This window comes from Trematosphaeria pertusa (assembly GCF_010094035.1).
Source record: "Trematosphaeria pertusa strain CBS 122368 unplaced genomic scaffold BU26scaffold_4, whole genome shotgun sequence".
Classification (NCBI taxonomy): Eukaryota; Fungi; Ascomycota; class Dothideomycetes; order Pleosporales; family Trematosphaeriaceae; genus Trematosphaeria; species Trematosphaeria pertusa.
In genome coordinates, this window is record NW_022987215.1 from 1,041,832 (window position 1) to 1,065,802 (window position 23,971).

Below are 23,971 nucleotides of genomic sequence, written 5' to 3' on the forward strand. Positions count from 1 at the left end.
GTTAGCTTGGCCCTGGCCATTCGTCCCGACGTTTCCTGGAAAGAAGAGAATAGTGCATGAGTTTGTCAGCCGAATGCCGTATGAGGCTGATGCTATTTGTCCGAAGTCGGTCCGACACGGGACATAGCGAAATGGGCCAGGCAGTGAGAGCGGAGACTTGCGTCCAGCTTGCAACTGCACCCGCCTATTCATGCTAGTACTTTTACTTTAAGCAATCGATTCAGGTTGAAGGTTACGTAGGCCGCGGTGCACACTCTAGCATGTCTAACTGTGCAAAGCTTCTCTTGAGGACCGTTGGCAGGTAAAGACTCAAGACATGGCAGAGGGTTTCCCCTTTATCTAAGAGATTTGGTAAGTGTACCGGCACCTTTCAATGTTCTCTACGCTATTATACTATCCGGATGCAATTCATGCTCGCCTTCATCAGAAGCCTCCTGGATCTCCACAACCGCAGTTTCGATAGGAGCACTCTGTGTTGAGGGGCTCTTTACCAGCGGCAATTGGCTTATGGGCGGTGGTAATCTCAGTGGTGGCGGCGGCGACGGGGGCGGCGGTGGGGGCTCTGGCATAGGCCACATATGCATGGTGATACACCAGTCAGGCTGCACTATATTCTCCCACACCTGAGGGAGAATGATCTCGCCATCAGCAACAAGATCATAATGCCCTTCTTGAACATGAGGGCCAATGACGTCCACATGAAGAAAGGCCTGCTTGATTAATTCTTCCATGCCCTATCATTACGCGTTAGCATCCCCTCGCTCTATGTGCGCGCGGAGACCCACCTTCCAGGTCCGGCAGAGGCGCCAAGGGAAACTGAACTTCCTCCCTACAGCGTCTTTGAATTTGATAGGCGGAGTTGTGTCTCGTTGTGTGTTGGTCCCGCAAATGGAGTCAAGAAGGCGTAAGAAGGTCTCTCGATCTGTGGCCTCTAACTGATTGTCGCCCACGGATACGAGAGTCCGCAGGAGCATAGAGACCTCTTTGATCTTCTCTTCTCTACTTTGCCGGTCTGCTATGATGGAGACCAGCTCGGTAGACGAGAAAGACGACAAGCGGAAGATCGACGACGCAGAAGAAATATTGGTAGATTTCACCGAGCTGCCTTCGCCGGTGGACGAGGCAGTCTCGTGGTCCGTAGGTGATAAGTCTTCCAGAATGACTTCGGAAGACGTAGACTCGGATACACCGTACACCTCACCAGAAGGCCTCGGTCCAGAAGTCGTATCACTCGATTGCCTCACTGTTCCATGAGCCCTTGTGTCCGGACGGGAACTACTGGTCCCCAGATATCGAGTAGCCGCATCATCGGTATCTCTCCAGGCAGGTCAGCGTTTCGGAAACAAAGCCAACAATGATCAAGCCTTACAGATTCGCAGCCGCAAGGAGTACACCCAATGCCGTTAGTCTCGCATGCAGCGTTTCCCTCAGCTTCTTCATATCTTCAGCCTTGAATAGCGACCAACCAAGCTTCCGCCACCCAGCTGCAAGCCCACCATGCGAGCCCAGACCTCCGAGCCTGCGATCATACTTCTTTGTCCTATCCAAAAACGACTGAATAATATCCATGGAGCCCATAATTATGCATGAGGCCGATTCAAACGTAGGGCGCGGAAAATTCTTGTTGGAGCCTAGACAGCTGACGCGAATGAATGCTTGCTGAACACATCCCAACTCTTCGATTGCGGCGCGGTATTCTTCGCCCGCATCTTGGCTACCGTGAAGCGCTTTGATAAGACGGTAAGTTACGTTAGCTGCGCCGATGAGATCGCCCACAGAAAATCCGAAAGACATATTGTGAGAGTTTGATGATGGAGAAACGGGAGCGAGGCATTGAGATATACTGGCGTGACTGGTACACCGGTGTGGCTGTGCTGCCGGATGTCGCTAGTCCGCCTTGTCCACCTTGTCAGCCGGCGCAAGAGCACACATCTGGAAGCCGAAACACGGTAGGCATGTGTTTATGAGGCCCAAGTACTTTATATAGATAGCGGCTGGGGATGCAAAACCCATCCAAGAGGCCTTCAGCTGTCAATGAAATTAGCGTTGGAGCATCACTGGTTAGTGCAGCTCGTCGCTTTCCCTCAAATATTCCAAGGTAGTTTCGCATTTGGCCTTTTGATGGGAAGGCTGTTCGTCAAAAAGAGCTGTATACTGGAAGAACAGTTTGCGACTAAAAGCAGTAAGTATCCAATCCAGATAGTTAGAACACAACGGGTGCGAATGCTCGCCAGCCCAAGTATTATCGATTTCGCTCCTGTGCGTATCAAAGTCGGTATTAAGCTTCCACCTCAGTCTCCTCACCATCTACTCCACGCGGTACCTCGTGTAGAAACCGTCTACTGAGCCTTGGTTCGCATAATCTTGCTCCTCTGCTTCAACATATGCGTGAAAAGAGTGTAGAATCCCGGGATGTACGTAGCCAGAATACCATACAGCGCGTATCCGTACTTTTCGTCCATCTTAGAAGCGGGAGGAATGGCGCGGTAGATGAGCCACGTTTCGCTAGCGACGCCAAGCGGATAGAGAACGAGGAAGGTGTTGTATCTAGGAGAGCATTAGCCCATCGGCTCCGGTATGTCGTGTGAGCGGGCCATGAGAAGCATACCGTAGCCACGTCCACAGCCGCGGGACACCCATTCCACCAAGCACGAAGACAAAGTATGAGTACCGAATGACTTCGGTGACGCTCCAAGCCACGAGCATCGAGCTGTACGCAGGCGAATACTTGGTCGTTTGCGGGAAATTATACGCGATGCCCCAGACGAGCAGAAAGCGCGAAGCGACTTGCATCAGCGTCGTGAGGAGTGGTGCTCGGACGATGCCTGATACCATATTGTCAGCCATCCAAGTTTATGAGCGGCCTCGCCTACAAGCTCCCCAGCGCTAGAAGCAGCACCCCAATTCCGAGCAGCATCTCCACGCACCCTCCTACCACTCTCACCATTCCCCCCAAACGGACTGTAAAAAAAGACTTACCCAACACACTATGCAACACCTCCAACCCCGCCAAACTCTGCGTAAGCCGACACACCTTCTCCGTCCCCTCATACACCTTCCCACTCTCCAGCCCGTCCATCCACCCAATCATAACCACCCTCGCCAGCACGCCCAGCCAAAGCATCGCCGACACCCAATTGTAAGCCTGCAGATACATGTTCTTGATGCCTCCGCCCGGCGACGGCGGCGGTTTGGAGGTGGATTTTGGCGGCATTGTCGTTGTTGTTGCAAGACCTGACAGAAGGTGGAAGGTTGGGGGAAAGGAAGAGGGATCGAGGAGGATGGATGGACGGGAGATATCTTTCGGCGATGGTCGGGAATGTTGTTGAGCTCGGCAGTGAGATTTTTGGGAGCGAGCAGAGCTCAACGCGTGCCTGGATGCTTGGCGCAGGGGTCTGGTTGTTAGCCCCGCTAAACTCCGTGCTATGATCTCATTCTGCACCTTCAAGTACTATTATTTCGAAAGCCTGAATTTTGAGGCTGGGAGGACTGTTGGTTCCATTAAAGGCCTTCATGAGTGGCAAAGATCTCACAGGTTATAAGCTTCAAAACATATCGTAAAGATTGCTTAAAATATATAGTCCGTGCTTTTCCTCGTGCTTCCCATGAGATCCCCAAAAGATTATATCACCTTCTAGAGTTGCCGGGCGCTGTTATCATTGCCGCGCCATGAACCCTACCGAACCCAGTGAACACCGGGGCTATGCAAATCAACACCGCCAGGGGGAGTGTATACTCCTTCTCATGCGAAGGAGGGGCCATATGATGGACTGGGAAGTCTCGTGAAATGCTGAGGAGAGGAAAACCGGTGATGCATGGATATAGGGTATCGTTGATAATTCCGCCCAAATGACCCAGTGACAAAGGAAATGTAGGACACTCCCAAGAAACTACCAGCTGAGTTGGTGTCGTAGAACCGTGAGCAGTGAGGCTGTCATAGGAAGATCTGAGTCATGGCGGCGCGGTTGGAGACGCGCTTTTGGCAGCCTTCGACTACGCACTCTTTGAAGGGCTTTGTGCGGAGAGAGGGCTGCTTCTCCTTGCCCTTTGCGCTCTTCTTAAGAGATCGGTTGGCAGTGCACTCGCCACAATAGACCTAGCAACGATTAGCATCGCTTCTGTAGAATACAAAGGAGGATACGTACGTGACCGCAGTTCTTAACAATCCACACCTGCTTCTTCAGCTCCGACTCTCCAACGCACAACTCGTCCTCGCAATTCGGGCATACCAACACATCCTTCTCTTCCGGGCTCCTTGTGAATCCTTGTGGGGCTTTCTCAGGTGCATCATACGTCGGCGGTGACGGCGCCGGCCCGTCGTTTTCATTCTCGTGATTGAATCCCAAGTTGAAGCCCACCACATTAAAGTTCAGGTCCGGTGGCAAGAAGCCCAAGAAGCCCTGGTGAATATGTCCTCGACGATTCCGAGGCGGCGGGATAGGTCCAGCACGGCGTATACGTTGCATTACGCGATCCACTGTAGCTTGTCGCTGACGCTCAGCGTTTGCCCGACGTTCGATTCGTGCTCGGAGATGATTGACCTCGCCGAGCTCCGGGTCGTCGAGGAGGCCGAGCATGAAGTCGAAGTTGGCGGGCCTTCTTCTTTGCGACTCAGGCAGCGTATTCTCGCCGACAAACTCGACCTCGTCCTCATCTGAGTTGTTTCGGCTAAAGGTAGGCGGGTCCTGGCGTCGTGGCGGGTCTATCGGACGAGACGATATGAACTCGATCTCCGGCGAGCCCGACGGTGCAGCTGCTCTGCGTGCATCCTCCTGCTCCACATCAATTATGATATCTCGCCCAAAGCGTGGCGGACGGGGGGCCCGACCGCTGGTGCGCTGGCGGTCACTTGGCGGCCCTGAGGGCCCCGCATCGTCGTGGGTGAGGTCTATGACGTTCGCCGAAGTGACTGGTCGTCGGAAATCGAAGCCGTCGCCTGGATATCGTCGCGGAGGCCCAGAAGGCATGCTGTTGAGGCGAGGGAGGTGGAGGCCGGAGAGCTGTGGGTGGGAAGCGCTGGCGGAGCGCTCGCGAGAGGACAGGCCGGTGAAATTGCTCCAAGTCGGCGACGACGAGCCCTCAAGTTCCATTTGGGCATGGGAGCGCTGTGGCAGAGTTTGTCAGCAAAGAACAGGGCCATAAACGGCGGCGCCGCGTGCGTTGACGGGGCGCGAACTGACCTTCTGTCTGTGCGTGTAACCAAACGGCAGCTCGTCGCTAGCCATGCTCTGCGCCGTCGAGGCTGACTGCCGAGGGGAAGCGGGAAAGGGGCAAGGCGGTGGAGAGGAGGAGAGAAGTCGTGAGGTCGGGAGAGAGGAGGCGGCTCGGCAGGCGCTCCGAGAAGCGTCGCTGTGGGTGGCAAGGATGAGGTCTTGAGCCGCAAACCTCGCGATTCGGAAGCACGGTCTGGATCCGACATTCACTATCCCCACCCGATCACCTGCAAACACGCATTCACTGCGGCTGATGCCTAGTCTTCTTTCTGCATTCCTTCACCGCGCTCTGCTCTTTCCACCATGAATCAACCCCGCCAGTCAAAGCATGACGCCAAGAAGCGCTTCGTCTAGCAAAAGGAACGTGATGGTGCGTCTGGAAGAATTCCGTGGGTTGCACGGATACTTGAAATAGGTAATATGTGTTACATTTCCAGTGATACTATGCCCTCGCGTCGAAGGCACTCAGCCGCTAAATAGTCTTCGTCCCATATCCAGTCCGTATCCGTCTTTTGGCCCAATCCGCCAAATAAACAAGTGGCGCCAGCAGCCGACCATCTCTTGCAAACGCAGGAGATCGACCCAATCCCGCCCGAAACAGTTCATTGTCCCGGAACTTTCTAGCTTGATGTTGTACTGTATGCCTTGTCCTCCATATCTGGCCCCTCATGCTGCGCTCAAGACGCTCAGTCCACCCTCCGGAGTTAGCGCAACCAGGGACAAGGCACTCGCACCCCAAGCAACGTCCCTTGCAGGCACCGCTTTCCGCACAGGCTCCGACCAGCTCTTCGAAGCCTTGGTGTACTGTTGCACAGACACGCTTCCAGGCCCGGCGGTCGCCAGGAACTGACCAGTGTAGTCCCAGTGAATGCTGTCGATCGGACCACCAACGTCAAGCACCTTGATGGGCGCCTGCTTTCGTAGATCCCACACCGACACGCTGTTCGAGCCCTTCTCCGCTACCGCAAACCAGGTTCCATTTTCCGAGAACGAGATGGCGCGGACGGGGCCGCTAGTCTCTAGGACAGCCATGGATGCGCCGGTCTTGACGTCGAAGATGCGGATGTTGCCGTCGAGACCGCCGGTGAAGAAGAGCATGCCGTCCACATGGAAGGCGCAGCAGGTAATCTCTGCTTCCGTGTAGACCTGCGAGACCGATTCGAAGGTCGAAAGATCGTAGAACATAAACCGCTTGTCCGCTCCGGCTGATGCCAGGATAGCTCCGCTTGGATGAAGCGATATCGACGTTACGGCCCCAGCATGTGATCCCATCTGCGCAAGCTCCTCTCCATTTTCGAATATCTTAACTACGCCAGCCGATGTCGCAACAACGGCTTTGGATTCCCACCACGTCGCCGTGGTCACTGGAGCTCCACACTTCAGAGTATGAACCACCTTTTGCTGTGATATCGAGTAGACGCTGGCAACGCCGTCTGTTCCTCCAAATAAGGCAAGGCCGCCAGTCTGGTCGACGGAAACTGCGCTGCTGCCCGGATAGAGAGGCTCGCTTGACGTAGTAACGTCGAATGCTGTGATGTCGTCGCCTGTAGCCCAGCCTTCAGGAATAGGTCGCTTGCGCCGAGTCGCGAATAGCCTGCGCGGGGGTCAGGATTAGACTTCAAAGTTCTACACGTATATACATACTGTTGCTGCGTCTCATCGACCATGGTTGCAAGCTCCTCCGGCAGGGCCTGGCCATCAACCTGCATCGCATCCCCATTGGCAGCCGCGCCCTTTCCAGTCACCGTCACATTCGACAGTGCCTCTCGCGCCTCATCTCTCTCGCGCGTCAACCTCGCAATAACACGCGTCGCCGCATCGTTCTGATACAGCGCCGTGCTAAGCTCCTGCCGCGTCTGCGCCAGCTGCTGCTTTAGCGTGAATGTCTCCAGCACAATAGCATCCCACTCATTCTGGAACGCGCTCAACAGTGAAGGTATCGAGGTGAGATTCGGGGGTCGGGGGTTCACGATTCGCGGCGACTTGAGCTCGATGAGGTCCTCGACGGAGAGGTCTTCGCCTGTGACGGGATCGGTGTGGTGTTCGGCGAGGTGGGCCTCGATTAGGCGCTTTTCGAAGACGTTCCCACTTTTGCGCGAGGCTACGGGCACCTGGGGAGCTTCTCCGGAGATTGCGCACAGCATGGTGGTGAGTCGGGCGTTGTTGTGGGGATTGTGCTGCCTTCTGGAGCTTCTGTCGCGAAATCTTAGATTCAGAGACGCTAATCTGAATTAGGCAAAGCTTCTCTTCGAGATCACGTGCAGTGCCAATTCACTCCCTTAGAGGCACTCCAGCGATCTCAATGGGTCTCGCCGTGGAAATCCGCATGTCAGACGCGTAAAGAAGCTAGGAAATTAGATTGCGAAATATAACGCGCCTCGCAGTACTACAATGTGGATATCTCTATATCATGGAAGCGCGATTTGCATACTTATTCCTCCGGACAAGCATGGGCAATATTACTACATTATGCATCATGCCATGTACCATGAAAAGTTTCCCTACTACAGCTACAGTCATCAGAATCCAGGCTCCTTAACCGAACCGAGTCACTACTTCCGCGAGGAAAAGCGCCACGCACAGCAAGGCCCAAGTAACAACCACATTACCTGCAGCGCCTGTATTAGAAGGCGATGCAGGATTCGTCCCAGCTTCCGTCTGGCTGTCACTCACAGCTGAATGACGTGAATGCGTAGTCGTGGCACTCGCAGTCACCGCACTCGAGACCCCAGCTGTTCCCGCAATTAGCACTGTACTCCCCTCACTGTTCGTCGTGAGAATATACGTCGTCCCAGAAACTGTCAATGCCGGGCCACCAAAGGACAGCGTCTTGCCTCCAATCATGAACTGCGTTAATGAGTTCGCTGTGAGCGTCGTCCCATCGAGCGTTATCACCAACGGAGCGGTGGTCTGAGAACCGGCTGTCAGAGGGATGGTGGATCCGTCTACGACAATTTGCGTGCCGCCGACCGCTAGGCTCAGAGTCGTGCCATCCACAATGATGCTGCTGCCAGGGAGGAGCGTCAGGGATCCTACGACGATAGGGCTGGTTGGTGCAGCGGTAATTATCTGGCCGTCGACCGTAAGCAGGACAGGAGAGGCAGTTGACTCTGCAGGAGCAGCCGATGGGAGGTTGACAGTTGATGTGTAATCGATGATTACCTGGGTAGCCTGGGGATCGAGGGCGATCTGGGTTCCTCCAACTACAGTGGTCTGACCGTTTGGCAGTGTACTTGTTGTACCGCCTATTGTGATAACGCCGCCGGGGGTGAGCGTCTGTGTGCCGACAATGACGACTGTCCCCGAGGGTTGTGGGGAAGGGGTCGGATTCTGGGGATTGAGATCATTCTGGGGTGGAGAAACAACGGTCGGAACGAGCGTGACCAATGATGTAGGATTGTTTGGTTGATTAAGATCTGCAGGATCGGGCTGCGGATTGAGTGTTATAACAGGGTTGCTTGGACTATTTGGGTTTGGCTGGGTATTGCCCGGTGCGGAAGGTGGTGGAGTGATGACGATAGTAGATGATGATCCGGGCCGAGGGGCGGGATCGTTCGATGATTGAGGCTGGCCGGAGGGAGGAGGTGGGGTTGGTTGTTGTGGTGTAGGTTGGGGAATATCGTTCACACTTGAAGCTGGCGAATCGCGAGTCTCTGCAGGAGAACTGGGCTCCGGATCGGGAGTTTGCTCCGGCAAGGATGGTGGCCTTGCGGTTGCACTCGGCGCAACTGCGCAGGTGGCGGTACATATTAGCATATGTCTTGGCTTTCAACAGACAGGAGTGAGCAGCATATTATGCTCAAGACCCGTGCTTGGCCCCTTGAATGCGATCAAGAATGGCTCTTCGAGGCCATACTAAGAAACGCTAGTATATGCGCATGAAATACGTACCTGGCGTAGCCCCTCCTTGGGTTGGGCTTGCCGTGGTCGGGACCAGGATCGGTGCTTGTTGAAGCGTCTTTGGTGGGTCGTAGAAACCACCGTTGTACGCCGTACCACATTCATTCCATTCTGCTTGGAGCTGATTTATTCTAGTCGGAATGGCAATAACAGGATGACAGGGGTCTGCTTCGATCAGTACTGAAAGTGATACAGATACTCCATTTTAAAGCCAGATGAACTTTAAATGAAGTCTGATAATGAAGTTTGCACTTACCACCTGCCGCCCAAGAGGATGGATTATTCGTGAAGTAGTAATAGCCTTCCAATGTCGAGCCTAAAAAAGGATTCAAAAGTTAGCACAGGGGCTAGTAGGATGAGGCTGGCTATCTTTGCTACTCCTTCCAGGATGTCAACTTGAGGCGGTGCCCCGGGTCCCATGTTAAAGGTTTGCTTACAATTTTGAACCACGTCTGACATTGTTAGAGGCTGAGGAGGTGGAAAAGCTGTTTCTCTGTATGTCACCTCCCCGACGACTCCATTATCATACGTTGGTGTTACAATGCATTCCGCTGTCGTCTCGTGGGGCAGAACGCTGCTAATTTCCGTGGGATCAAAAGCCATTGTTGTGTTGAAGACCGGAGTACCCACAGGCCCACATCGGTTATGGCCACCCAGAGAAGTAAAGCCGATGTAGATGCTGGGGGAGGTAAACGTGAAGCCGGACTCGTCCACATATATTCCAGGGCCATCTACTAGGAGACCTGAAGCAGCGGCTGTTGCATTGGGTAAGAGACCGGTGACTATGGGTGTTGCAGCTTCGGCGGTTTCCGGCCAGAAGAAAAGCTGGACTGTTGCGGCCCGAAGAGTACATTGACCGCAACAAGGAGGCTTCGGTGTAACGGCCTGAGGAGGGTCAAGGGTAAACGTGTATGTTTCGGTCCAAGTCGTTTGCGATACTACGACGTCGCTCAAGCTTCCACTTCCGGGGAACCCCTGAAACATGATCCGCGTACTGGTGGTCCACACCGTAGTGCTTGCGTCCAGGAAGCTCTGAATCGCACTCGAGTCTGCGCCACCGCAATATGTACGCAGACAGCCATCTGCCAGGTTGTACCAATTCGCATCTACGGCCCATGAAGACGCTTCTTGGCAAGCAGTCGTGAAAGTCATGAATTCAACTAGGTAGTCAAACGGATAGGTCGTGGGACAAGTGCCATTGGAGCTCGAACGGGCCGTTGAAGGAAAGCCAGTGATTGTCGCTGTGCTACCGTTGACCGTTGAGGTCGGCGTCGATATCGAAGATGTACTGGGTGCAACGGTAGAATTCGAGAAAGCTGGAAGAAACCGTATAAGTATTCATTCATCCCCTAAGTGTTGAAAAGGTACTTTTTCAAGGAGCGATTCCGTGCTCAGGCTTTATGGAACAACAGAGGGCGGAGCAGAGCCGTGACATAGTTGCTCTCTCCTCTGCTGAAACAAGAACTGGAATTCTACGTACCTTGGCGAGGAAAGGCCTCATGATGAGGCATCGAATGCGCAAAGGACGACAGGAAAACAGGCAGAAAGGGTATCAATCGGAAAGAACAAAACCCACACGCCATATTCCCTCAGTTCTAACGGTGCTGGAGCCGAAAACCTCACGGCATCGCTGTGGCCGACGCCGGGGTATTAAGGCAGGTCCCGGAACTTGCATCGTGCTACGGACACGCTTCTGGGAAATGTGCAGGACATGGACATTGCAGGAGTTGGCGGCCCACCGATTGGTCGTATTTGAGCGTTGAGCGGCGCGGGCGAGGCCGATGCGATGAGCGAAGGGGTATGAACCGGGACGGTGGGGCCATGAGGCTGGGTGGTACCAGGTACTTGCCTTTATCAGGTATAGCGTCTAGCGCTAGCGTGATCAGTAAGCAGCGAAAGCATACTTCGCAGCTGGATGCCGAGAGTACAAGACTACCTTTTTAGAAAATGCTACTCTTGGCTGGGTTTTATTCTATATTCTGTTATGTTGCCGAGCGCCGGCTATCCTCTACGTAGCGAATACGTGACGCATTTTCCTCCAATTGAACTAGATCGTGCTGCTCTAGATCCCGCCTTCACAGCAGTCTAGCCGTCATTCGCCATGGCACCATGTATGAGCGCCGATATGCGTCGTATTAAGCAGCCTGTCCGCTGACACTTACAGCTTTCTACTCTCAATGCTTTGGCCAGGCCGGTCGCAACGGCGCCTCCGATGCTGATGCCAACGCCAGCGACAGTGGGGCTGATGCACAACGATCGATGGAGCAGTTTCCGCTGAGATTCTCTACCCCTCCTTGATCCTTCAACAACGGTTTCTGCATGTATCTGTGCCCTCCTCAATAATGAGGGCGTTAGGGCATGGTAACGCTGCGCTTCCTTGGTTGCTGTCCTCGCAGGTAACCTCGCTCGTTCTGGCGGAACATGGAATGAAACAGGAGTCGCACTCCCGACAGCGATGGTGGCGGGATGAGAATGCAGTGGTGCAACAACAGGAACAGACTACTACTATTCCGGCGCCGATCGTAGCAAGGTAAGATGCACCCCTCCATGATCGACTCTTTGCTAAACCTTCCCAGCGTGTCCCAATACTGGGAAGGAAATGATGGCCCATGGTCTTCATTCGCGATCCAAGTAGGCCAAAGAGCGCAAAACGTCCGCGTCCTACCCTCTACCGCCTCCACGTCAACTTGGATTGTATACGAAGAGGGCTGTCCTGCAGACGCTCCGAGCAATTGTGCAGATACACGTGGAGGTATCTTCAATCCGAACAACTCTCTCACATGGGTCCCGAACTCAATCTTCCAACTGGGACTAGGAGAAAATCTTGATTACAATGTCTTTGGCGATTTCGGGTTCGACACTGTTACCTTAGGATGGCAGGGCTCAGGAGGACCAACCGTGGAACATGCCGTCGTTGCCGGTATCGGAGACACCACCTTCTCATGGCTTGGAGTTCTGGGGTTAAATCCTCGCCCTACAAACTTCTCGACCTTTCCGAATAATCCGCAAGTGAGTTTTGTCCAGGCATTGAAGAACCAAAACAGCATTCCGAGTGTATCTTGGGCGTATACCGCGGGAGCTCAATATCGTACGTGGTGTTTCGATCTTATTCTCTACAAAGACACGCATCATATCTGGGGCCTTTCAGGGTGGTTACTTGTTTTTGCCAATATATACTTGTGATTTGAAAGCTGATCGTAGTTAGGGTTGGACAAAGTCTACGGCTCACTCACTCTTGGTGGCTACGATACGTCTCGCTTTACCAAGCCCGCTGGTACCTCGGAAAATCTCACTTTTCCGTTCTACACCGACATAGCGCGCGATCTACTCGTCGGCATACAATCCATCACGACGAGTAACACAACCTCCTCGACATCGGGGACCAAGCTCCTTTCAGATGGTATATTCGCCTTCATCGATTCCACGGTGCCGCATCTCTGGCTCCCGGAATCCGTTTGCAAGGCCTTCGAATCAGCTTTTGGTTTGACGTGGAACTCCACAGCCGGACTCTACATGCTAAATGCATCCCAGCACTCCACTCTGACAGCGCTCAATCCTAGCATTACCGTCACGCTCTCACCTCAGCTGCCACATTCAGCTTCAGAGAATTCAGTCGCGATCACTCTTCCCTATTCTGCCTTCGATCTTAACATTTCGTGGCCACATGCTGAGACTTCTGCATACTACTTCCCCTTGAAGAGGGCCACCAACGACACTCAATATACCCTTGGCCGCGCCTTCCTCCAAGAGGCTTACCTCATCGCCGATTACGAGCGTCAGAACTTCTCCGTCTGGCCTTGCAAATGGGACTCTGAAACCACGAACGCCAACATCATCCCCATTCTTTCGGTGAATTCTACTGCGGCCAATCCGGGCTCAGACAACCCTAGCGAAAGCACAGGAGGATCTCGTAAGGGCCTCAGTACAGGAGCAATTGCCGGTATAGCAGTAGGCGCTGCAGTTGGTGTTATACTTCTCGCTCTGGCGGCATGGTTCTATATTCGAAGAGCGAGATCGAAAGGCCGGGCTTCCTTTGAGCTCGAAAACACTATCCTTCACGACCCAAACGCTCTCCCCGATTACCACCCCGAGAAAGGCGCTGGCGCCGAGGAGCTCGATTCGTGCGCCAAACACGAACTCCAAGCCCACAACAACAAATTCGGTCCCCTAGAAGCACCAGACAATGTCGGGAAATATGAAATGGAGGGCGACCACACCTCGAACGAAGCAGACGGACGAGAGAGGAGACTGGGCGTCGTTCATGAGCTGGATGCGCAGGAGGATGCAGGACTGGGGCCGAAGATTACGCTGGAGCCACCCACGGCTGTGACTCCTGGTCCGGGTTCCACGTTTCCAGACACAAAGATGGGGGCCAGATCCAGATGATGTTTAAGCTATTGTGCTAGACTTACGATCCAATGTTCCATTCTATTCTCAGGTAGATGCTCCCCTTACGCAAAAGAATCGCTTTTATGTGATGCTACTGCTACATAGGCGAGTCAACCCAGCATGTCCGTGACTCAAACCCCAAAGGGTGAGCATACCGGCATGCGAGGAACTCAAACCAACAACCTTCCGACCCCCAGAACCCCTACAAATTGGCGCTTACAGCCCACACATCTCCAACCACCCGTCGACACGTAGGATCCATAACCGCCCACTCTCGCGCCTTCCTCCTCTCCACCTCCCGCTCCCACGCCCACCGCGCCACAGTCTCCACTTCTGCATCTCCCCCACCCTCCAACTCTCTCCAAACACCTGCGAGACTCTCCTCAGGCTGGGACCGTCCGCCCGAAGCAGCAAACTCCATGCACTTCTCATCCTTCGACCTCGCCCGCCAAACGTCGATCGCTACTCTCATCTCCAGCTCCTCCTGCCCTCTCCACCCCTCACCGGGCATCAATCCCCACTCCTCCTCGATCTCCCTCTGGGTTCTGATCGTATCCACGCTCCTCAGCGGACTCTGCCCGCGCCCGAGTTCCTTCATCAACCTCTCCTGCCTGATTTCCTCGTCGGTCTGCCATTTCGCCGGGCGAGGCGGCGGGATAGTCTCTGCGTCCAGCATGCCATCGGCATGAACGGTGCCCAGCATTCTGACCCGCCCGCGTGTTTCTTTGTTGAGGCGGCCCTGGTTGTCTTTGAATTCCTCGCCTGTGTAGAGATGTTGGTGCAGAGCGAGGCGCAGCTTGCTTAGGCGTGCTTCTGCGTGGCCCTGCGCGCGGCGGCTGAGGTGCGGCTTCTTGATTGCGCCCGTTTCGGGACGGGAGGGCTTGGTGACTTTGCTGGCTGTGGTGGGTGTTGCTGCGGCGCGGGCGCCGTTGAGACGCAGGTCGCGTAGGCGTAGAGCTGCGCGCGACATGAGGCGGCTGTGGGATGCCATGGCGGTGGATGTTGAAGGGTGTGCTGGTGGTCTTCGCAATGGGTGTTGATAAGTTGGAAGTGTGTAGCTGTGGTTGAAGCTTTGTGGGAGGTATGGAGTGTATGTGTTGAAGCAGGCCGAGTGGAAGAAGCGCTAGCGAATTTTCTTGTTTCGGTGAAGGCACGGTTGAGATGGGGTAGAAATTTGCGGGTAGTGGGACTTGGAGATTTTAAAAATGGGCCTCGCAGTGAAAAGGGTTTCGCCGCGCTTCATTACGGTGCGGCGGAGCAACAATAGGGACTAATAACATTAGATGACGTAGAATCCGTACCTTTCACCTAGTTCTTAACCTTCACCCTAACGCCCTTGCTCTGGCTCGGACCAAACGGCGAGAAATAATCGTGCACCACCGTGACATCCCAAAGGCTTGTCTCGTACAACTCGAAATCATACTTCCAAAAGAGATTACCCGCTACCAGCAAAATCTCCTGCTTAGCAAGCTCCAGCCCAAGACAAGCTCGAACGCCCTTCCCAAAGGCGACCATATGCTTGTCCAAGCGAGCAAGCTCCGCCGGATCCTCGACTAACCAGCGCTCAGGCTTGAATTCGTACCGGTCCTTGAATATGTCGGCGTTGAAGTGGATATCGCGAACGGACATGCTGGCCACAGTGCCGGGAGGGAGTACGTAGGTCTTTCCAGTGGGCGTCGTGTATGTCATAGATGCCGTAGGATTGCGACGAGGCAGGCGGCCTACGACCGAGGAGCTGTAGCGGAGGGATTCTTTCATGACAGCCTGCAGGTAGGGCAAAGACTCCACGATGTGGCAGTCAAGCAACGAGTCAGGAGATACATTGTGCTCCGCAGCAGCTTTCTTCAGCTCGGCTTTCATGGTCTGATAAACGGGTGGGTTGCTGATGACGTAGAAGGTCAGGATGGAAAGCGTGTTCCCAAGGGTCTCCGTTCCAGCGCCAATAACCGTCACAGTCTCGTCAAAGATGCGACTAACCGTCTTCTCCGAAGGCGGAAGGGATGGGTGATCGAAGACGGCGTTGATGACTGTTGGTGTTTCTTTAGTCGTCGCGTTCTCCACGACTGCTTTGGCCTGGGAGTAGAGATCCTATCTGAGCTCAGTGATGGTCACGATACAGAAATACATTGAGCTCACGTTCTGATTGTCCACCATAGCCGTAGTCGCGCCGTCGCGATCTAAACAAGCCACTACTCCTCGCGGCATGTGAACTAGGAGTGGATAAATAATGCGGATATGGCGATTCCAGTTGATTACACCGGCAGTGTCCCTCACCACACGAACAAAGACAGAAGCGAAGTTCGGGTGCGTGAGCATAGTTCTCGTTTTAGGCACGGCATAATCAGTCACGATGTCAGTAGCCAAGCAGCGATAAGCGTCCGAAACGCAGATCGGTTTGTCTTCCGCTTCGAACTCCTCGATACGACCGCAGAGTTGCTGAACCCGCGCGAGGACTCTGGGCTCTAGCTTCGCAACATTGGCCTTGGAGAAGAATGGGGCCATGGCTCCTCGTCGAAGGCGGTGCATCTCTGCACTTACGGTGGAGACGGCGGCAGCATCGACGCCGAAACCGCCGTAGAAGAACGGGTCCTTCTCCATTTTGCTATTGCTCCAGAGCGTGTCCATGAAAGGAGGGTCATTAATGTGCACTTCCCACGGATTAATTCTTACGATCGGTCCTACAATGCGTTAGCATAATCTATCGCGAACACTGGAAGGATGAACCAACCGTATTTCCCATGCATCTCCTCAATTTTCTTCCAGTATCGCCCATCCTTAGGGCAGTCCCACCAAAACTCGTAAAGCGAGGAGACAGCGGCATACCATGGCCCCGGAACCTTTGACAAAGGGTGGAAAAACAGGCGCTGGATGACCTTGAAGACAACATATAGGAGCAGCGAGGCCAGAAGCAGCTTGGCACCGCCAACGATGTCGAGATTGCTTGTCAACTCCATCCTGCTGTCGCGAGAGAAGAGGTGGCTTTGCGAAGAACGTGCGCGCGGGGGGAGCTCGTTAAGATGGAGCCGAAGCAGTACGCTAAATAGAGGCTAGACCGAATTGAGACAGATACCAGCATGCTCCCGAGCCCCGCGCCCGGTAGCGTCCGCGCACTATCCCTCAACTGGTGTCCCGCCGCAGAGAGACATGCGTTGACAGGCCCCGCGCAACAATATTGCCTCAGACCAATCGGGCCTACATGTCAAGCCTGGCCTTTCCTCCTCTTACTTATCAACGCATGGGATGATCTGCCCTTCTGATGAATGCGAACTAGCACTCCTCTCTGCACTGGTTTCGTGTGTAACCGATCGTCATCAGACTGCTCTGACTTTCGCACATCGGTTCCTTCCCAGCTGTGATACCTTTGTCGTTCTTCAGTGATCCTGAGCCATAGATGTCGGGGATGATAATGACCCTTGAAACCGCCCTCCAGTCGCCGAACCCAGTAACGCAGGTTGGAGACATCGTCCACGGCCAACTCGCTCACGTCAGCCCATTCATATGCGTTGGTCTCCTTGAGGTGGGCGTCCAGGGTGACGATGTCGAAGCGATGGCCAGCCCATCGGCCTTCTTGGAAATGTAAGGGTACTTCAGACCATGGAAGGTCGTTTGACTGACATGTCAGGACGACAAATATTTGGGCAAAGGTTAGAGGGCTGGTGTCGTAAACCACGTCCGGTAATTGGTGCCCTTTTTGCTTCTTCAACGCTGAAGCGGCCCCACGCTTGAAGAGTCCCGTCAGCTTTGCCAGGCCAGACCGACTCGGAATCTGGGTCTTAAGTTTTGGATCTTCTTTTTCAGTTGGGCGAAGTTTGTCCGAACGGATGTATTCCTGAGTTGTGAGATTGCGAAGGACCCAGACTCGATCCTGTGGATACATGTACTCGTGCGAGAGGTCCTGCTCAACGGCGCTCCAGATGCGTTGGCATCTGCCCCAGAGCTTCGCGGTATTTAAAGCGTGATTCCATTCTTGGACCGGCGTTGCGGTAGCGTGCGCTATTTTGACAGACCAGGGGGCCCCCTCGGGCCAGTAATGGTATGCTGGAGAGTGCTCGTCCACCCATGACCGAAAGTAACTCTCCCCGCGGAAAGCGACTTCCTTCCCGGCCCACATGGCTGTGGACTTTGCGTATTCACGGTGGATGCGATGGAGCACAGCAGGCCAGATGACGGCGGACGAGAGACCTAGCGCGAGGACATCCTTCTTATCTTCGGCTATTAAGTCGATGATTTGATCGAGAAGTTCATTCGGGAGTCGTTCTATCCCCCTGGGATTGCCGGTGTAGCGCAGATGGTAGGTCTGGTGATGTTGTGCTTCGGCAACGGGCCTTGCAAATGAAGCCCAAAGCCAGGAAGCAGGCTCGAGCCAAGGAGCGGATTCAGTCGCGAAGAAATTCAGAAGATTGACATGTGGTGGGACAGGGAACTGGAATTGGCCACTTTCCGGGCAAGCGAGGCAGTAGTTTCGCGGAAAGTGATCTGGGGGCTCGCAAGGAGGACACATGGCGACGTAAACTAACCGAGCGAGTACGTTATGGCGGTTCAGATAGACAAAAAGACGATGGTGAGATGGAGTGACGATGGTTTAAGGTAAGACACGAGCGGAATCTCGCGGCCTGAATAGGGCACGGGCGCCAAGAATCTCACATCCAATGAGGGGTGACGCCCTACGCCTTCGTCAAGGTAGTAAAGCTTGTTTCCCATGCGTAAGAAGACACTACCTAGCTATGCTCGCGGCATGCTTTGCAATGTCCCAGTTGTAGGTGATCTATTCAAAGGCTCAACCTTGGAACCGAACCCCAAGCGCGTATTTGGCTTACTAAGCAATGCTGCCACTCATCGTCCCCGTTGGCTCATAGCACTGGACACAATAAGAGCACATGCAGATCAAGCGGTTCTCTTGGGACATTGCGGGAGGCTACCCCCAAACGATTCTCACCAAATCCCCAGAAATCAAGACTCACGCAACATCTCCGACCTCTGGAGTCAGACTTCCGAGTCATCCTGCCTATGCACTAATCTTCTCGGTCATGTACCTATGCTTACCACAAAGGTTATCATGAAGAGTAGTCAAGGGGCCGACTCGAAGCTCGGTGAGTCTTTACGTCCGCCCAACAAACAAGCCGATCAGTCACTCTACCTCCATCTTCACATTCCCGCTACTCCAAAAAAAATTGAAATCCCTATTTCTCTATCCGCGCTCATCATGGTCCTCCGCACACACATAATCACCACGTATCCTAGCTCTAAACCGCAACCTATCACCACACTCTCAGCACTCCAACTCAACCTCAACAATGGACACCATCTCAAAGACCCTCTCCATGCTCACCCCGAACAAAAAGCAAACCCGCAAGTGCAAACTTGCCAACGATTCTACCCCGACCTCACCCTCTCCTTTCAAAGACACTACCAACGCCGCGAAATCATCAAAGCCCTTGGATCGCGAGTCATCGCCAATGGAAGACTTCCTCCAGCGCGCCAACAAAGTCGGCGTCCGCACCAAGGAAGACGGCTGGGTGATAGTCGACAAGGAGAAGGTACAGAAGGACATGCAGCGCGAGCAGGAAGAGCGCGATGAGAAGGAGTGGGATTTCTTGGATGACGAGGATGAGATTCGGGCGGAATTGACGATTCTTTGAGGTCGGTCGGTCATAGTGTTGTATTAGAGACCGTGCACTAAAGGTTAATAGCAACGCCGCCACGTTGAGAACGGCGAACCCTCCGTCTTTGATTCGACCGAGTTATGAGATATGAGCAGTAGCGACTTCCCATGGTTCCGGAAAATGGTCCGAGTCTCTCCCGGAACTTTATACGAGCTCGCCTTTCATGAACCGACCTGGTCATGAGCAATAGCGATGCCCCACAGTCCTGGGAAGCGATCGATATATTCCTTGAGATGTATATCATATCTGCCACGGTTTTTGGCACAAGCGTATAAGAGCGATACGATAGGTAGAAGAGGTCATATGTGACCTTGCAGTATTGGGGAATCTACGCTATTGTTAATTCGTCGTGCTCTGACTCGTGTCTTCGTGACTCATGCTTTTCGTGCCTCCCACATGACTGTCTGCACTCGCGCAAAGCGTCAACGAGTGCGCATTGCAGCCCTCAGCAGCCTGACTCTACCTTCCCATTATGACGCCGTTGTAATGCATGGGTAACTCTTATTTTGGTCTCCGCAACCTGAGCAGCAGCTCATTTCTTTCCCTTCTTCTTCTTCTTCCCACCCCCTCCGCCCCCTCCTGTACCACCAGCCTTCCCCTCGCCCATTCCACCTACCTTAATATCGTCCTCTATCCTCGGCGTCGCCAATCCCGTCCCCTCAGCCGGCGCACTCAAATCCTCCAAGACCTCCGGCAACGCCGCCATATGCCTGCCCAACCTTCCCAAACTCCCGATCAACCTGCCAACCTCCGCTGCCTTCGTCGTTTCATACTGCAAGCATGTGCCTGACTCCGGATCATACGTCTTTAGTGCGAATGTTGTGGTTGGTTCTTCGGGGTTCTGCGCGGATGAAGGAGGTGGTGAGGAAGTGCGCGACGGGTCGGCGAGTTTCGCCGCTTGTTTGTCGAGATACTTTTGGCGCTTTTTTATTTTCGAGGGGGTTGGTTTTAGAACGGTGTATTTGGAGGTTATGCGTGTCTAGAAGACGTTAGTCTCGGGAAGCCGAAGGTTGGGGGTGTGGACCGGCCCCGACTCCTCGAGGCAAGTGCACGTACGGTGGTCGGACGGGCTTTGAGCAGTAGAGAAGACTGCTCGTACCACTCTGTACTCGTCTTGAAGTACGGCATTGCGATTGCGGTTGTGGGGTATCTTGAACTGGGAATGGGAGCTGGTCGGAGTGCGAGGTAACTTTTGGCGGGGGAGATCGGAGAATAGTCGGACCGAGAGAAGGGCATGCGGAATGACTAGAAACTAACTTTCACACCGCGCGACTTTCTGTTCTTGTATAGGATGGAAATTGCGGTACCTTGATTCGCGAGATTCATCATGACTCGATGCGCCTCTTGATACGGCATAGCTTAACGTGATCGTGAATGCAGTAGCGTGACGCTGCCGGTAGGCATAGGACTTCATAACTCTAACTAGACTGACTCCTTCGGCGTCTCCATCAACTATACCAGACCACATTCGCCGGCCCCACATCAAGATCCAAATGCGCAACAGCTTCCGCCTCCGTCCCATCATCCGCAATCTTCCACACCTCAATAAAATTCGACCCACTGTCCGTAATAGCAAAGTACTGCTCACTAAACGGCGCAGGAGATACCGCATTCGCTGCTCCACCACTAGCAGTGCTTGGGACGAGGAAGAGCTGTTCGCTGATGGCACCGGTTGATGCATCAAGCGCGAATGCCGAGATGTATCCGGTTGCATTGGTCGAGCGAGACCGTGTGCCGGTAATGAGATATTTCGGGGATGTGCCGCTCACGTTGCCGCCAGGGATCGAGAAAAGGGCTTCATCGGCCCAGTAGGAGGAGGTGTTCGCGAACGCTTAACAAACTTAGTTGAACGTAACTGCGGAGTTCGATATGGAAAGCTTACTGGACGGGATGAGAGGGTAGGTAGTGTTCATATCCGTAAGCTTGCCTGTGGTGTTATTCCTGCTATAAACGGCCAATTGGTTTGACTCCTCGTAAATAACATAGACCCAGCGACCGTTTGGATGCACCGCAAGGTGTCGAGGATTGGCACCCGTGGGTGCTGCAAGATATTGAATCTGCTCCGCAGTCCGAGTAGTGCTGACAAATGAGTGAACCCATACAGCATTGCCCATATCGTCTGCAGAATAGACAAAATTATTCTCCGGGCTTAACGCGAGGCCATGGACGCCGGCCGAGCTACCGTAGGTCAAATTTGCGACCGTGGTTTGCAACACGCCTCTTTCATCGACTGAAATGGCTTGCGCAGGACAACCGTTGCTGTAAGGGGCGCCGAAGACTGTGTAGGGTGATGTACTAGCTGCAATGAGGAAATTTGCGTTCGAGCCTACAAGGAGTGTCAGGCATGAACAGCGGACGTAAGCAAGATGACACGCACAGTCAGAGGACAGTGTGATGTTGCTTTCATAGTTCAGGCTCCCATTGCTCGTAATCGCATAGCTTTGAAAGTAGCCAGTCGTCCCGACATAGACATTCTCTCGTTGCTCCTAGTTGCAACTGTCAGCCGTATTATAGTAATGGAAGCTGGAGCGGCCAACATCTATGGCAATCCATTTTGAGCCGTCTGATACCTGCGTGGTGATGTTTTGCGCAAGCCTTAAAGATTCAACCGTATCGTCAAACTCCACCCCAACTATTGTTTTCCCTGCGAAGAAACCGGAGAAGAAGTAATGAGTTTCAGCGAACACTGATGTAGCGAAGGCTATGGCTGGATACGTGAACAAGGGGCGCATCTTCGCGCGCGTGAAACGGAAGGAAAAATTGGCTAGATGAGTTTTGCTCCCAGACCCTGTGGGCACCGCGTCCTTTTTGAAGCTGCTGTATACCTGGTATGACAGGTTTTAGTAGACTAGGGGACCCCCATGGAGACCATCGGTAGGATTACTGGACAGGCAATATCGCCGCGACGGACGCGAAGATTTTCTGCTAAGCAACGGCCCGTTTCCTTGGAGGGACGAAGTCGTAATTCTCCGAGCTGGGGATTGTGGGCAGGGTAAACGCGCGTCTCCATCTATCCCCATATTTGAAACATCGATCTAGCCCAGAAAAAAACTAGCGGTGTATTGTAGGGATGCGCTAGCCCTCGAAGTTGGGGGCTCGATACAACGTACATGGAAGCGCTACCCAGGCGTTGCGAGGTCAAGTGTAGCTTCGCAAATCTAGGAAAGTTCGGAAAGTAGATCGCTGAATGGCCGTGTATGCCGACCTGGTCATCGGAAAGAGCCTATAACCTGTGCCACTCCAAGAGCAACTTGTAGGAACGTGAGGAGCACTACTATAGTTGCAAAACTTTGCGGAATTAGCGAGCATTCAAGCAATGATCTATGCAATCACTCACAAAAAGGTCCAGAATTGCAACGTATCCCTCCGATCTCTAAACAGGATCCATATGCTCCAAGGCTTTGCCCCTTGCAAATGTTCCTCTAACGCGGTAATTCGCGACCATAGGCACGGAAAGAGGTCTTGCGTCCAGTCGGAGGATTCGGTGTTGTTCATTAGCTCGACCACCAAAGGGTCGAACTCGCTCCTCTTCGCGGCATTGCCGCACCTCTTCAGTTTATGCGACTTCGCCCCAACCGACTTCCGATATTTTGTAATGACACTGGTCCGATAACGGTGTGCGGAGCACGACCAACACCAACACATTTTGCGGATTCCTAGGAATCGACCGAGTTTCGCATGCAGTGGTATTTCAGGCCAGGCATTGAATAGAATGCAGTACGACTCTTGAATCTCTTGCGCGAGTTCGAAGGATATACCCACAGCGTTCGAAGTCAAGGTAGCCGCATTGAGAGCGCAGGGGAGGGCGAATATCTCTAGGATGTGACGTCCGCCATGTCGAGAAAGGAGCATATGGCGCGAGATGTTGTGTGTCCATGCTATTCGGACAGCTCCGAAAACTCTCAGAGTGAAGGCATTGAGTCGCGTGGCTTTTATTGAAAGCGATTCGAGAGAGTCCATGGCGTCCAGCGAGTGAGACGAGATTTGACTCTTGCTCGTTTTCAAGGGAGTTTTGGCGCACTCCGAAACATTCGCAGTCGCCTCGAGACGAAGAGTTGAGTTCGCGACTGTTGCGTTATCGTCTGAAAGAAGTGCTACGAGCTTCATCGCGGTGCGAACGATTTCGTCCCCCGGCTCCATGCCATGTGAGACTTGTCCGTTACTCGGCGCAGGGAGCAAACAGCTCCCCCTTACCAGGCTAGTCAAGTTCTCATCGTAGAATTCGCTCTTCTTCTCTTTTTCCCTTGCCCGAATGTTATATGCAGTGATCACCTTTCGAAAGCCGTTGGGTAGCTGGACGAAAGAGCTCAGCATCATTGCCCAAGCACCCATGATGTACAACACTGTATCCTCTACATCGTCCCTTCTCATTGTGCTCCCTGCTTTCGTATCCGCAAATAACTCCTCGCCGTCGGACAATACTAGCCCATCGAGGAGCATGCGTATGCTGTCGGTCTTCAAAGGATCGTTCGCCTTGATCTGGACCTGTGCGAAGTGTTCTATGACGCGAATAAAGAGTCTTAGGTATTCTTCCAGCGTCCCGCGGCCGATATGACGGTTCGCGATGTAATTCAGATACGGTTCGGCGGTCAAATTACCGGGGTAGTCGTCGTAGCCTAAGGCATGGGCGAGAGCGATTCGGAGGTCGTCGGGGGGGTTTGCGCGCCTAGGAGACATTGTAAGTGCCGCTATAGTTAGTGAAGAGCTTCAGGCGGGCAATTGCCAGGCAGAAGACTTGAGCTGCAGCCATTTTGTCTAGTTCCTCGAGGCTGGGGCTGTGAAGCGTGGGCGGCACGACGGCTGGGG

At 53.6% G+C, this 23,971-nt stretch overlaps 13 protein-coding genes across 13 annotated transcripts; 2 read left to right on the forward strand and 11 right to left on the reverse strand.

The window, feature by feature from the left end:
• Nucleotides 1-209: 209 nt before the first annotated feature.
• Nucleotides 210-1,813, reverse strand: BU26DRAFT_602475 (uncharacterized protein). The gene is made up of 3 exons (XM_033835357.1): nucleotides 1,370-1,813; nucleotides 786-1,317; nucleotides 210-734 (listed from the first exon to the last, which is right to left on the reverse strand). The coding sequence occupies exons 1-3, from the start codon at nucleotides 1,792-1,794 to the stop codon at nucleotides 381-383; spliced, it is 1,311 nt and encodes a 436-aa protein (XP_033687011.1). The 5' UTR covers nucleotides 1,795-1,813; the 3' UTR covers nucleotides 210-380.
• A 526-nt stretch (nucleotides 1,814-2,339) lies between these two features.
• On the reverse strand, nucleotides 2,340-3,214 carry BU26DRAFT_421244 (PTPLA-domain-containing protein; the record flags this gene model as incomplete). Its single annotated transcript, XM_033823400.1, has 3 exons — nucleotides 2,340-2,547; nucleotides 2,609-2,825; nucleotides 2,980-3,214. 3 exons carry the CDS (start codon nucleotides 3,212-3,214, stop codon nucleotides 2,340-2,342), a joined length of 660 nt encoding a protein of 219 aa, XP_033687012.1.
• Nucleotides 3,215-3,934: 720 nt separating this feature from the next.
• Nucleotides 3,935-5,225, reverse strand: BU26DRAFT_502569 (uncharacterized protein; the record flags this gene model as incomplete). The annotated part of the gene is made up of 3 exons (XM_033826644.1): nucleotides 3,935-4,096; nucleotides 4,146-5,105; nucleotides 5,181-5,225. The coding sequence occupies 3 exons, from the start codon at nucleotides 5,223-5,225 to the stop codon at nucleotides 3,935-3,937; spliced, it is 1,167 nt and encodes a 388-aa protein (XP_033687013.1).
• A 654-nt stretch (nucleotides 5,226-5,879) lies between these two features.
• BU26DRAFT_561789 (Prp19-domain-containing protein) lies at nucleotides 5,880-7,357 on the reverse strand (the record flags this gene model as incomplete). Its single annotated transcript, XM_033832954.1, has 2 exons — nucleotides 5,880-6,807; nucleotides 6,858-7,357. 2 exons carry the CDS (start codon nucleotides 7,355-7,357, stop codon nucleotides 5,880-5,882), a joined length of 1,428 nt encoding a protein of 475 aa, XP_033687014.1.
• A 228-nt stretch (nucleotides 7,358-7,585) lies between these two features.
• On the reverse strand, nucleotides 7,586-10,895 carry BU26DRAFT_516729 (uncharacterized protein). Its single transcript, XM_033828401.1, has 5 exons — nucleotides 10,594-10,895; nucleotides 9,551-10,429; nucleotides 9,370-9,429; nucleotides 9,105-9,278; nucleotides 7,586-8,941 (listed from the first exon to the last, which is right to left on the reverse strand). The coding sequence occupies exons 1-5, from the start codon at nucleotides 10,694-10,696 to the stop codon at nucleotides 7,749-7,751; spliced, it is 2,409 nt and encodes an 802-aa protein (XP_033687015.1). The 5' UTR covers nucleotides 10,697-10,895; the 3' UTR covers nucleotides 7,586-7,748.
• Nucleotides 10,896-11,063: 168 nt separating this feature from the next.
• On the forward strand, nucleotides 11,064-13,752 carry BU26DRAFT_516730 (acid protease). Its single transcript, XM_033828402.1, has 4 exons — nucleotides 11,064-11,224; nucleotides 11,278-11,643; nucleotides 11,690-12,201; nucleotides 12,319-13,752. The coding sequence occupies exons 2-4, from the start codon at nucleotides 11,456-11,458 to the stop codon at nucleotides 13,497-13,499; spliced, it is 1,881 nt and encodes a 626-aa protein (XP_033687016.1). The 5' UTR covers nucleotides 11,064-11,224; nucleotides 11,278-11,455; the 3' UTR covers nucleotides 13,500-13,752.
• BU26DRAFT_248661 (uncharacterized protein) lies at nucleotides 13,603-14,652 on the reverse strand. Its single transcript, XM_033821105.1, has one exon. It carries the CDS (start codon nucleotides 14,491-14,493, stop codon nucleotides 13,705-13,707), a length of 789 nt encoding a protein of 262 aa, XP_033687017.1. The 5' UTR covers nucleotides 14,494-14,652; the 3' UTR covers nucleotides 13,603-13,704.
• Nucleotides 14,652-16,578, reverse strand: BU26DRAFT_248675 (putative cytochrome P450). The gene is made up of 3 exons (XM_033821107.1): nucleotides 16,231-16,578; nucleotides 15,639-16,180; nucleotides 14,652-15,590 (listed from the first exon to the last, which is right to left on the reverse strand). Exons 1-3 carry the CDS (start codon nucleotides 16,454-16,456, stop codon nucleotides 14,811-14,813), a joined length of 1,548 nt encoding a protein of 515 aa, XP_033687018.1. The 5' UTR covers nucleotides 16,457-16,578; the 3' UTR covers nucleotides 14,652-14,810.
• On the reverse strand, nucleotides 16,579-18,102 carry BU26DRAFT_248674 (uncharacterized protein). The gene has a single exon (XM_033821106.1). It carries the CDS (start codon nucleotides 18,001-18,003, stop codon nucleotides 16,702-16,704), a length of 1,302 nt encoding a protein of 433 aa, XP_033687019.1. The 5' UTR covers nucleotides 18,004-18,102; the 3' UTR covers nucleotides 16,579-16,701.
• Nucleotides 18,103-18,796: 694 nt separating this feature from the next.
• Nucleotides 18,797-19,141, forward strand: BU26DRAFT_561796 (uncharacterized protein; the record flags this gene model as incomplete). Its single annotated transcript, XM_033832955.1, has 1 exon — nucleotides 18,797-19,141. One exon carries the CDS (start codon nucleotides 18,797-18,799, stop codon nucleotides 19,139-19,141), a length of 345 nt encoding a protein of 114 aa, XP_033687020.1.
• A 556-nt stretch (nucleotides 19,142-19,697) lies between these two features.
• BU26DRAFT_538853 (uncharacterized protein) lies at nucleotides 19,698-20,483 on the reverse strand (the record flags this gene model as incomplete). The annotated part of the gene is made up of 2 exons (XM_033831477.1): nucleotides 20,222-20,483; nucleotides 19,698-20,144 (listed from the first exon to the last, which is right to left on the reverse strand). Exons 1-2 carry the CDS (start codon nucleotides 20,399-20,401, stop codon nucleotides 19,698-19,700), a joined length of 627 nt encoding a protein of 208 aa, XP_033687021.1. The 5' UTR covers nucleotides 20,402-20,483.
• A 130-nt stretch (nucleotides 20,484-20,613) lies between these two features.
• On the reverse strand, nucleotides 20,614-21,897 carry BU26DRAFT_421519 (3-carboxy-cis,cis-mucoante lactonizing enzyme; the record flags this gene model as incomplete). Its single annotated transcript, XM_033823412.1, has 4 exons — nucleotides 20,614-20,996; nucleotides 21,048-21,491; nucleotides 21,537-21,651; nucleotides 21,703-21,897. 4 exons carry the CDS (start codon nucleotides 21,895-21,897, stop codon nucleotides 20,614-20,616), a joined length of 1,137 nt encoding a protein of 378 aa, XP_033687022.1.
• A 238-nt stretch (nucleotides 21,898-22,135) lies between these two features.
• On the reverse strand, nucleotides 22,136-23,948 carry BU26DRAFT_248699 (uncharacterized protein). Its single transcript, XM_033821108.1, has 2 exons — nucleotides 22,503-23,948; nucleotides 22,136-22,453 (listed from the first exon to the last, which is right to left on the reverse strand). Exons 1-2 carry the CDS (start codon nucleotides 23,840-23,842, stop codon nucleotides 22,375-22,377), a joined length of 1,419 nt encoding a protein of 472 aa, XP_033687023.1. The 5' UTR covers nucleotides 23,843-23,948; the 3' UTR covers nucleotides 22,136-22,374.
• Nucleotides 23,949-23,971: the final 23 nt, after the last annotated feature.

Excerpts from the sequence above, each read along its gene's own strand:
- BU26DRAFT_602475 (XM_033835357.1), bottom strand. The coding sequence starts at position 1,794 with ATGTCTTTCGGATTTTCTGTGGGCGATCTCATCGGCGCAGCTAACGTA. Across the intron at positions 1,318-1,369 it reads CTCCTTGCGGCTGCGAATCT|AGATACCGATGATGCGGCTA; the intron begins GTAAGGCTTGAT and ends ACCTGCCTGGAG. Across the intron at positions 735-785 it reads GCCTCTGCCGGACCTGGAAG|GGCATGGAAGAATTAATCAA; the intron begins GTGGGTCTCCGC and ends GCGTAATGATAG.
- BU26DRAFT_516729 (XM_033828401.1), bottom strand. The coding sequence starts at position 10,696 with ATGGCGTGTGGGTTTTGTTCTTTCCGATTGATACCCTTTCTGCCTGTT. Across the intron at positions 10,430-10,593 it reads TGAGGCCTTTCCTCGCCAAG|CTTTCTCGAATTCTACCGTT; the intron begins GTACGTAGAATT and ends GGTTTCTTCCAG. Across the intron at positions 9,279-9,369 it reads ATCCTCTTGGGCGGCAGGTG|ACCCCTGTCATCCTGTTATT; the intron begins GTAAGTGCAAAC and ends TGATCGAAGCAG.
- BU26DRAFT_516730 (XM_033828402.1), top strand. The coding sequence starts at position 11,456 with ATGAGGGCGTTAGGGCATGGTAACGCTGCGCTTCCTTGGTTGCTGTCC. Across the intron at positions 11,644-11,689 it reads CCGGCGCCGATCGTAGCAAG|CGTGTCCCAATACTGGGAAG; the intron begins GTAAGATGCACC and ends AAACCTTCCCAG. Across the intron at positions 12,202-12,318 it reads TACCGCGGGAGCTCAATATC|GGTTGGACAAAGTCTACGGC; the intron begins GTACGTGGTGTT and ends GATCGTAGTTAG.
- BU26DRAFT_248661 (XM_033821105.1), bottom strand. The coding sequence starts at position 14,493 with ATGGCATCCCACAGCCGCCTCATGTCGCGCGCAGCTCTACGCCTACGC.
- BU26DRAFT_248675 (XM_033821107.1), bottom strand. The coding sequence starts at position 16,456 with ATGGAGTTGACAAGCAATCTCGACATCGTTGGCGGTGCCAAGCTGCTT. Across the intron at positions 16,181-16,230 it reads GGAGATGCATGGGAAATACG|GACCGATCGTAAGAATTAAT; the intron begins GTTGGTTCATCC and ends AACGCATTGTAG. Across the intron at positions 15,591-15,638 it reads CTATGGTGGACAATCAGAAC|GATCTCTACTCCCAGGCCAA; the intron begins GTGAGCTCAATG and ends GAGCTCAGATAG.
- BU26DRAFT_248674 (XM_033821106.1), bottom strand. The coding sequence starts at position 18,003 with ATGTGTCCTCCTTGCGAGCCCCCAGATCACTTTCCGCGAAACTACTGC.
- BU26DRAFT_248699 (XM_033821108.1), bottom strand. The coding sequence starts at position 23,842 with ATGTCTCCTAGGCGCGCAAACCCCCCCGACGACCTCCGAATCGCTCTC. Across the intron at positions 22,454-22,502 it reads TTGCAATTCTGGACCTTTTT|TTTTGCAACTATAGTAGTGC; the intron begins GTGAGTGATTGC and ends AATTCCGCAAAG.